Source organism: Ornithorhynchus anatinus, chromosome 17 (genome assembly GCF_004115215.2).
Source record: "Ornithorhynchus anatinus isolate Pmale09 chromosome 17, mOrnAna1.pri.v4, whole genome shotgun sequence".
Lineage (NCBI taxonomy): Eukaryota > Metazoa > Chordata > Mammalia > Monotremata > Ornithorhynchidae > Ornithorhynchus > Ornithorhynchus anatinus.
The window spans coordinates 8,578,003-8,587,896 of record NC_041744.1 but is presented as its reverse complement, the minus strand read 5'-3'; the positions used below and the strand labels follow the sequence as shown (position 1 = coordinate 8,587,896).

General features: G+C 65.0%; 1 protein-coding gene across 2 annotated transcripts; it reads right to left on the bottom strand.

The window, feature by feature from the left end:
• Nucleotides 1-9,255, bottom strand: CORO6 (coronin 6). 2 transcript variants are annotated; one of them, XM_029082264.2, is made up of 11 exons: nucleotides 9,127-9,253; nucleotides 7,821-8,020; nucleotides 5,570-5,692; nucleotides 4,724-4,853; nucleotides 4,277-4,458; nucleotides 3,539-3,658; nucleotides 2,567-2,671; nucleotides 2,239-2,384; nucleotides 1,972-2,029; nucleotides 1,576-1,806; nucleotides 1-1,279 (listed from the first exon to the last, which is right to left on the bottom strand). In XM_029082264.2, the coding sequence occupies exons 2-11, from the start codon at nucleotides 8,016-8,018 to the stop codon at nucleotides 1,157-1,159; spliced, it is 1,416 nt and encodes a 471-aa protein (XP_028938097.1). In that variant the 5' UTR covers nucleotides 8,019-8,020; nucleotides 9,127-9,253; the 3' UTR covers nucleotides 1-1,156. The 2 variants fall into 2 exon arrangements, with proteins under 2 accessions (XP_028938097.1, XP_028938098.1); XM_029082265.2 differs by lacking the exon at nucleotides 3,539-3,658 and having other exon boundaries at nucleotides 9,127-9,255.
• Between the last annotated feature and the right edge of the window lie 639 nt (nucleotides 9,256-9,894).

Here is a 9,894-nt window from a genome sequence, read left to right as displayed (position 1 = left end):
TTTTCCTACCTGAACTCTGGCTTTATTGGGTGAGGTCTTGAGGGCGGGGAAAGGGAGGAGCCCTGACAAAGTTCCCAGCTTCAAGCCCTTGGTTGCCTGGGGCCTGAAACTGAGGCTTCCAAGGGGAGGGTGTTCTCCCAGGACCTGGGCATGGAGTGCCAGGGTAAAGGTTGCCCGGCTGGGTCCTCCTGAACCCCAGTCAATAGGGGGTGGTGCAGGTGGGTGAGCTTCAGGAGGGGCAGGGGGTTGATGGACAGGTGACTTCTGCCCCTCCGGGCCCCTCCCTCCTTCCTCTGTCCATCTGGCTGGGCCCCCTACTCAGACTCTGGGAGGCTCACGCTGCGTAAACAAAATAAGTAATTTGAGATTGTCCGAGCTTCGTCCCCTGCAGCTCAGAGCAGAGGGGTGCCACTCTACCCTCAGAGCGGGTGTGTTGGGGGTGAGGGAGACAGGCTGAGGCCTGAGAGGAGGGAAAGGAGGGGTTGGGAGTGGGAAGGGGATTCTTCCTATGTCTCCCTCAGGGGAGATTCTGCATCCGAGGGAGAGGGGGCCGTGGAACTCACTCTGGGAGTGGAAGGCCACGGTCCAGCTCTGAGCAAGCCCTGCTCCCCCACATAGGGGCCCTGCCCCTCACTGGTTACCCTCCAGGTAGCCGCGCTGGGGTCTGACTCTCCCAGGGGGAGGATCCAACTACTGCTCTCCCATGTGGAGCCCCAGGACTTCTATCTGGGGAGAGTAGGTAACCTTTACCCCAACACTGCCCCTTCTGGGGCATCTCTTGGGCCTCATGTCCCCGCCCCTGGCCTAGACCCCGCCACCGGCCCTCCGAAACCTGGACCTCAGGATTCTGGGGGGGGGGCTTGCCCCGCCCCACCACCCGCTCCTTCAGCCCCTCGGATCCAGCCGGGAAGCTTGGAGATGCAGGGCGGTGGGGAGTGGTTGGGAGGGTCCTGCCTCCCCACCCCGGGGCCGCCCCACGGGGCTCTCGGGCTTCGAGAGGTTGGCAGGCCCGAGTGGCCTCTGTCTCCCTCTCTTTGGGTCTGGGGCCCCCTCCTCACCGGCCCTCCTCTGCAGGGAGGGGTCCTGAGGGCTGGTTCTCCCCGGGCTGAGTCCGGTGGCCCCCAGCAGCGGCCAGGGCGGGGGCAGGCGGGCAGGGCTAATCGGTGCCGTCGGCGAATTCGCAGAGCATGTCCTCCAGGGCGGAGATGCGCTGCTCCTGGGCCTGCACCCTCTGCCGCAAGGACTTGATCTCCTCCAGGAGCTCCTCCAGGGTCTGCTGCTGCAGAAGGAGGGGCAGGCAGCCTTGAGGAGCGGGGCACGTGGGTACCAGGAGCGGGCCAGGGGCCCTGTTCTCGGGGTGGGGAGGATCTGGGCAGGGCTGACAGCAAAGGCTGCTATGGGGAAGTGGTCAGGGCAGAGAACTGCCCGGGGGGACGGGTTGTGGAGCCCGTGGTTACCGCGGTGCCCCCGCACCCTCTCGCCCCACCAGCAGCAGTGTTGTGATGCCAGCGTTATTGCCGGCGGTGTTCCCACCAGGCGGGTAGGCTGGCGGGGGCGGGGGAGCCTTGGGCTCACCGAGAAGGTGGCGTCGCTGGCGGATTGGCTGCGACGGGGGCCGGCTGGGGGCCGGGCATCCAGGACATTGCGTTTGGTGACCTTGAGCTCGCGGTTCTTGGGGGGGACGTAGCCATCCCTCAGCGAGATGAGGATGGGGTCTGCATCCTGCCCGGCCAGCCACTCCTCGGCCTCCAGGGCCGGCTCCGGGCCCGGCGTGTCAGGGTACAGGTCGTCCTGGAACAAGTCTGACTGTGGAGGGGGAGACGGTGTGAAGCAGCAGGGGGTGGGAACTTGCAGGGAGCCCCATCCTCCCACACTGCAGTTTCCTGCAGTCCAGGGGTTCTCCCTCCCCGCAACCCCGACCCGGTCCCGCCATCTGAGAGTTGGGTCCCCCGGGGTTGGACAGGACCACACCTTGCGGGGCACCGTCATGATGATGGGCTCGCACTTCCTCTCGTGCAGCTTGTAGAACCTGGGGAAGAGGCAGGGCACGGGCGTGAGGCCCTGGGCCTGGGGTCCCCCCACCCCCTTTCTGCGAATGGGAGCCTGGGTGGGTCTTCCCACCCAGAAAGAGAGCCCCCAGATCGGTCCCGCCCCCTGAGGAGGCATTTGGGGGTGAAGCTGTGGGGCCTAAGCTCCAGGCCCAAGGGTTGGGGGGAGGGTGGGGATGGGGCCACTGACCTGGCAATCTCACACTTGCTGACGTCCAGGCCCCTCTTGGGCATGAAGCCCACACCACGCTGGGGCTCCTTGCTGCTGAAGGTACTCAGGTAATGGACGAAGGGCGGCTCCTCTGTGATCTCAAAGTAGCGGATGCTGCTGTCGCCCTGCAGAGCCACCCCTTCCGCTCAGCCCCAGCCCCACCCCCACACCTCCCCCGCCCCAGCACCCACCCCCCACCATCTCCCGCTTGGAGTGGGAGCGATGTGACTTCCAACCCCAGGAGCCTGAGCAGTCCGGGGCCGTTGGGGGGAGCCGAGGGGCCCAGCCCAGCTCGGCCAAGGCTCACCTTGCTGCAGAGGTAGACGATGCTGGTGTCGGGATCATAGAAGGGTAGCAGGACTCCATTGCTGGTATCCATCTCCTGCAGGGCCATCGGCTCTTCGAAGTTGCTCTGCGGGAGATGCGGGTGGGGTGGGTTCCTGGCTGCTCTCCCGCCCCCACCCTACCATCTCCCTTTCTTGCTCCCACCCCAGCCTCCCCTACCACTGGTCCGGCCAGAGAGCGACCGCCAGGAACCATCCCACCTGCCCCCGACCCCTCGATGGAGCTGGGAACCGGCAGCTCCCCACCTCCCTCCCTCCCGAGGTCAGGCCTGCATTCTTCCCTAGTCCAGAGAGCCTCTCGGTGGCCAGCTGGGTCCTGGCCATTGTCCCCTGGTGAGGTTGACCAGGTCTCTTGGCCCTTCTGGCCCTTCCTCTGTTCCCAGGACTCCAAAACCTTGACAGAGGGGAGGGAGACTAGGCCCCACCCATTCAGATCCCCAGCTTCCCTAGGGAGTTTCCCCTCAGCCACCAAACCCCACCCACCGTGGCACAGCACACGCCTCCCCTGGCCATGCACACACAGCATGCCACCCCCGGGGGACTTGGCATCAGTGGGCAGAGGACAGTGGGCTGGGCCCCAGGCAGGCGGCTGAGCCCCCAGGTGGGTAGGGGGCACCTGAGGTCTTTGGGGTCTGAGCACAGAGGTGGGAAGAAGGAAGGCGAGAAGCAGCTGTCGCCCCTTTCAACTGGGGAAGGGGTGCTGCAGTCAGCCGCATTGTTGGGGAGGAGGCCCGGGGGCAGGGCCGGCCCAGACCCGCCTTTCGGGGGGTAGGTGCGTGTGTGGATGGTGGATAGTAGGCGGGGGAGCTGGCCTCTGGGATGGGTAGTGGGGCTTGGCAGGGATGACTCGGGCTGGCGGAAGGAGAGGTTTGGGGCGTCCATTCACCCGTGATGCCCAGTCCCTGGGGCACACCCCGGATCGCCAGCCAGGTTACCGGGTCCCACAGGCCCAGCTCACGCTGGCTCATACGGGTGAAGCCTGTGGTGAAGAGGTGCCCGTGGCGCGTGAACACGGCCCGCATGGGCCTCATCCCCTCGTGGGCAGCAAACCTCTCCTGCGGGGGGAGACAGCGATGGGGCATCACCCTTGGCGGAAGGCCTCACCTGGGGCACTGGACGGGAAAGCGGAGCATCCGGGGAGCAGATCCCAAGCCCAGAAAATTCTCTAGGATCAGTAGCGGCGGTTGGGCTCACCGGCCCCATCGGAGTGGATCCCAAAACTGGGAATCCCACTTTAGCCCTCGGGAGAGGATCCCGGCCGGGCCCAGGGGGCTGCTGGGCCCTGGAGGACCTCCTCCCTCCCCCTCCCAACCCTTACTCTGGGAGTCCCCCTCACTCAGGTCCTCAGAGGGTGGGCTCTGGCACCTCTGCTCTGGAACTCCGCACCCACTGGCTGCCCCGGGTCGCTGACCCCGCAGCCACAACCCTGTCCCCCGGGCATCACCGCCTCCATGGACGCCTGAATGGCCCTCCTGCTTCCCCATTCCTGCTTCCCCACTCCCCTGCCAGACTTCTAGTCTCCTGGGGCCGCATCTGGAGGGAGTGGTGAGATAGGGGCTGGGTGTGCCTGGGCTGGGCTGTTTGGGGAACCGTGTACGAACCCCTCTCCCAGTGGCTCCCAGAGGGCCAGCTGGCGCTCGCTCACCCCGCGGAAGCCCCTGGCTGGCACTCACCGCCACAACCTGCCCCTTGCGGGGGTCAATGATCCGCAGTGCCTTATCCTTGCAGGTGGTGGCCAGGAGGCTGCCGTTGGCGTTCCAGCAGACGCTGTGGATGAGGTCGGGGTGCAGCGCATCCAAGCTCAGGAGCATCTCGCCGGTGCCCACGTTCCAGATGATGATGACGTTGTCCCCGCCTGTCGGGCAGGAGCCACCCATGGGCATGGTCCTTACCAGGGGCACCCTGAGGCACCAGACCCTCCTGTGGCTGGGTGGGAGACCCTCTCCAGAATGACCGATCCGGCCAATCTCCCCCACCCCCATCTCCCCCACCGGACACTGCCAATCCCAGGGGCCCTCGGGGGTCAGGACTCTTGTGGTCTAAAGACTCCCTGAGGCCCGAGGGATTTTCCAGAGACATTCTGGAGCACCTACCTCACCTCAGCCCCAGGCACCTCATACCTGCACTGAGCAGCACGTTGCGGGCAGTGGGGTGCCAGGAGAGGACGCCCACCCGCTTGGAGTGGCCCTCGAGTGTGACGATGGGCTCCGTGAGGTTCCGCACCGGTGTGTAGTCCGGGATCTGCCACACCTAGGGACGGGACAGGGCCGGGAGAGGAAGGATGGGGAGAAGCTGGAAGAGCCTCCTGAAGGTGAAATAGAGCTTTCCCCTGACACCCTCTCCCTGTTCCACACTTCCACCCCATGATGGTGGGCAGGTAATGGCACCCCTCCACTCCTGATCCCAATCCCTATGGATTTAGGATTTCTCACCGGGAGTGGGGGGATGTGAGCAGCAACCACCCCCGATCACCCCTCCGCCCTTTCCCCAGCCTCCCTGCCCTCCTCTGCCTCTGCATTCTTCCAGGTGGTTTGGGTGAAGGTCTGGCTGCCTGGTGGGGGTGGAACCAGGAAGTGGGGAGGGTCAGTGGGGGTGTTGGGGGCCTTGGGCTCTGACTTGGAGAGGACCTGGCAGGTGTGCTCCCCTTAGGCCCCCTGCCCCCCACCCCTGCCCTCTGCTGTGACTATTCTGAGACCTGTCCCCCCCAACCCCTTTGGATGTGGATATAATTAGCACCAACCGGTGCATCCTGGGAGGTGCGGGGGGGCCGGCCCCAGCACCGGGCACTACTGCTAAAAATAGCGTGCTCACCCTGCCCGGTGTTCGGGGAGCCGGCTCCCTGCACCCTGGGCCGTCGCTGGCCTCCCACACCGGGGTCCTCTCCATCCCCAGGGCCTGCCAAGGTGGCCCAGATGAGGTAGGAAGCCAACCAGCCCGGCGCCCTCTGGCAGCAGTGCCACCCTCACCATGACGGTGGTGTCATCCGAACCGCTGGCAATGACGTTGTCGTTGTGGGGGCACCAGTCGATGTCCAGAACGGGGGCCGTGTGCCCACTCACGATGGGGTGGTTCTTATCCACGCGCCCGGTCTGTGGGGCAGCCAGAGAGACCCGTTAGAATCTGGGCCGTGGCCTCAGGCCCCATTTCCTCCCTCCACCCTTCCCCAGCTCTCCCCACCCCTTTCTGCTCCCTCCCAGCCACTCCTCACTCCTCCTTCAGGTTCTCTTCCTTCAAACTCAGCCCCTTCCCCTCCTCCTCCTCTCTCCTGGCCCTCTGGTAGGGCTCCCAGCCAACTCCTCATTAGCTCACCACTTGGGCAGCAGCATCTATCTCCTCTTCCACTCCTCTCAACCCATGAGAAGTGAGTGAACTCCCTTGATCTAACCTCCGCCCCACCAGAGGGCTGGGGGTATAGGGGCCTGGTCAGGCTCTTTCTTATCCAAATGCCCCAGGCATCTCCACAAGGCTGTCCCCCTGCCTGCCTTTCCTGCTCATGCTCCAAGACTTCAAGAAGTTTCCCGGTTGCGTGGTCAGTGATCTGAGACTCTAGTAGCACGGGTAACCTGGATGGAGGGGGAACTTTGGTTCTGCCTCCCCTCATAGGGCCTAGGTGGGCAGCTTCCTCAGGACACAGGAACCAAGCCAAACGAGGGGCCCGCCCCTCTGCCTCTCTCCCAGAGATCCCACCATGTCCCTGAGATCTCCACCAGCATTTTAAGGATGCCCCAACCTGTCTGCTGTGACCAGCCCGCCTAGGCGGTTGGCCAGTCCCCCACCCAGGACTGACTCCTCCAGGAGGAAGCTCCTGGGGCTGAATGTGGCCTCCTCCTGGGGCCGAATGTGGCCTCCTCCTGGGGCCCAGGGGCAGGAGGCCTGCAGGGGCTGCAGGGGATGGAAAACAGGGCCTTGGCCTCCCCGGATTGGGCCAGGCCGGGCCGGGCAAGGCCAGGCCAAGCCAAGGAGGCAGAGGGAGCGAGCGAGGTGGTAGGGGGGCGGGGGGCACCAGGGCAGCTGTCCCGCTTGACGTTCTCTCCTCCCTGTCCTGTCATCCTGTGCCAGCCAGCCAAGTCGCCCTGGGGGAGCCTTGGCGGTGCCCAGTCCGTAACCTGAGCCCGGGGGCCGGTGCCCCCGACAGGCCCCTTTGTCCCAGCATGAGTCACGGGTTATTGTGAGTCTCCACCTCAGCCCCCCAGGGACCCGACAACTGCTGTTCTCCCTCCCCACCGAAGTCTGTGGGGCTGGAATCCTGGTCAAGGTCGTGCCCTTGGGGAGGGGGAGTCAGGAGCTGGGTCTGGAGAGGAATGAGTGGGAGGGCTGGGGGTCAAGGAGTGAGGGCCAGCGAGGGCCAGCAGAGGGGCCCCTTGGAGGGGCAGGACAGGGACAGCACAGGGAAACTCTTCGGAGAGGGGAGCGAGGGAGACCAGATAGAAGTCTCCACACTGTCCTCTCTCCCTGGAGCTGCCAGGGAGGAGGGGGCTAACCGGCATCCCCTGAGGCCCTGGCAGTGGAGAGCATAGGGGGAGGAGGGATGTTACCTCCGAGGACTCTCAGGAAGGGAGAGGAGAGGACAAAAGGAGGCTTCTGCACTATAAGGCCAGGTGTTTCTCCCGGCTGCCCCCATTACACCTTCCCCTTTCCCTCAGCCCACTTTCTCTTTCTGGTCTCTCCAATTCTCTTCAGGGCACATCCAAGGGCTGGTGCTCACTCTCCCCCATGCCCCTCATCCTCCTGTGGCTTGACCGATACTCTGTGAGGCCCCTTCCCATCCCAGCACCTAAGTCTCGAGGCACATCCCATATTACCTCTGAGATCGCCCAGCCCTGCCTGGCTCCCTCATCTTAGGACCCTCCCCCAGCTCCCAAAGTCCTGTTCCCACAGTCACACTCAGACGCACCCATCCGGGGGGCACCCACCCTGGAAATAGTCTGGGCTTGACACCTGGCTGCTCTGGGCTTCTCAGGTTCTTTGTCTGTGACATGGGTACAGACTGCCAGGGCTCTCTGGGGAGACTCAACCCTTTTCTTCTCTCTCCCTCCCTGTGGGACAGCGATGTGGCCCCTCCAGGGCCCAGAGAGCTTCAGGGCAACAGTTGGGCCCCAAGAGTCTGGGACTCAGGCCTCACTCCCTCCCCGAAGGAAGTCGAGACTACGGAGGGGTGGGGCGGAAGTCACACCTCACAGGTTGCCGTGCTCCCCACCCCTACCCCCACACACCAACCTTGGCTATGGGCAAGACGATGAAGGCGCCGCCCCCTCCAGCCTCCACGATGATGGCCAGGAACTTGGGGTTGACGGCGCAGAAGGAGCTGTCCCATGTGACCTTGGACACGCGGATGTCCTCGTACGCCTGGTCGGCCTTCCCCGCCTGCCCGAACACGTGTCGGAACTTGCTCTGCCGCACCACCCGCCGGCTCATGCCTGGAGACGGAGAGGTGGGGTCAGGGGCCCGACCCCCGCGGTCACGCTAAGGCACCAGAACAATGAGGTGGAAGAAAGTCGGGGCCCACGGTGCTCTGCCCCTGACGACCGCTCTCCCCTCCGATCCCCATGCCCCCTGCCTCCTCGGGCTCCGGCCCCTGACTCTGGCCCTCAGGCACGTATCACAGTAAGAAGTGGGGGGCAAGCCCTGGAAGGACCTTCCGCCCCTGGGCCTCTGCTTCTTCTGGTGAGTGGGAGGGGGCTTCGGAGGGAAAGTAATGAGGGAGGGCAACTGGAGAGTGGGCAGAGAGAGGTGGGGGAGTTCAAGGAGAAAGGAGTTCTAGGTTCTCGATCCTCTTGACACCCTGAGCTTCTCCCATTGCTCTATGCCTCCGTTCCCCCCCACACCCCCGCTTACCTAGGCTGGAGGGAAGGGGAACTGCGTTAGACACGGGGCACATACTCTGACTTCAGGCCTGAAGGCGTGGGTACCCCTGGAGGCCACACCCTGGTGCCAGAGGGAAAGGGTTGTGGGGTGAGAGAAGGGGCTGGCTCTCCGACCAGATCTCCTTCAATTCCCGGGCCTCCGACCGGCCTCTTCCTCAACAGCCCCGAGGGGGTTCTTATGCCATCTCTTTATCCACCCCATTCCTACCGTGGCCGGATGGATGGGGTGCCTCTTGTTCTTAAAGGCCTCCTCAAAGCCCTAGCTGTAAAGAAGTCCTTCCTGGTGTCTAAACTAAAGCCCTCCTGCTGCAGCTCCGGCCCATTACCTTTAGTGCAGGCCGCAGGGGGCCCTTCCTGGCCCGACTCCCCCGGCCTTCTCAACCACCTCTTCTCCGGACGCAACAAGCCCAACTGCCAGGGCCTCAGCTCCCTTCGCCTCTCCTCCCCCCTCCCCTTCCCTGCAGCCCCCCGGCCTTCCCCGGCCCCAGGAGGGGGGGACCGTGCGGGGCGGGACCGGGGTAAGGAGGGGGCGCGCTCCCGGAGGGGATGGGGGCGACTCCCCCCTGGTCCGGCAGGTCTCAGTGGGGGGCTGGAGGGGGCAGGGTGGGGTGGGGAGGTGGGGGGGTCCCGTGTCCTCCCGCGCGCGGATGTGGGGGTACCTGGTCCGAGGCGGCAGGGGGTGTTGGGGTCCCCTGGCTGCGGCGGGTCCGGGGGAGGGGTCCGGTGTGTCCGAGGGGCCTGCGGGGGCTGGGAGGGGGCGGTGCGGCGGCCCCGGCTGTCCTGGCTCGCTGTGGCCGGGCCGGGCCGGGCTCCGCTGCAGTCCCAGCTGCCGCTGCCACCAACCTGCGGGGGCGGGGCCCATCCAGGGGGCGGGGCCAGCCCTCCCTTCATTCATTCAACAGGACTTACTGAGCGCCCACTCTGTGCAGAGCGCTGGAGCGTACAGTTCGGCAACAGAGAGGGACCGTCCCCGCCCAGTCACGGGCTCACGGGCCGAACGGGGGAGACGGACGAGCGAAGCGAAACGGAACAAAACAAGCAGTCTAACGCAGACATCATCAAGATAAGTAGGATCGTAGAGATGTACACAGAAATAGGGCAATAAATAATATATACATATAAGCACAGTGCCGAGGGGAAGGGGGAAGAGCAGAGCGCGGGAGAGGGGGGAATGGGGAGGAGGAGCAGAGGGAAGGGGGGCTCGGTCTGGGAAGGCCTCCTGGAGGAGGTGAGCCTAGGTGGAGTAGGAAGGAGGTACCATTTGTTCGCACAGCCTCGGGCCTCCACGTGGGCAGGAAAGCCGGAGACAGCCATGCGGGCCTGCTCTCCTCAGAGCCCCTCGACCCCACTGCAAAACTTAAGGGCAACGGAGGCGAGGAACCGCCGCCTCGCAGAGGCCGCCCGGGCCGGGAGGGAGAGGCCCTCTC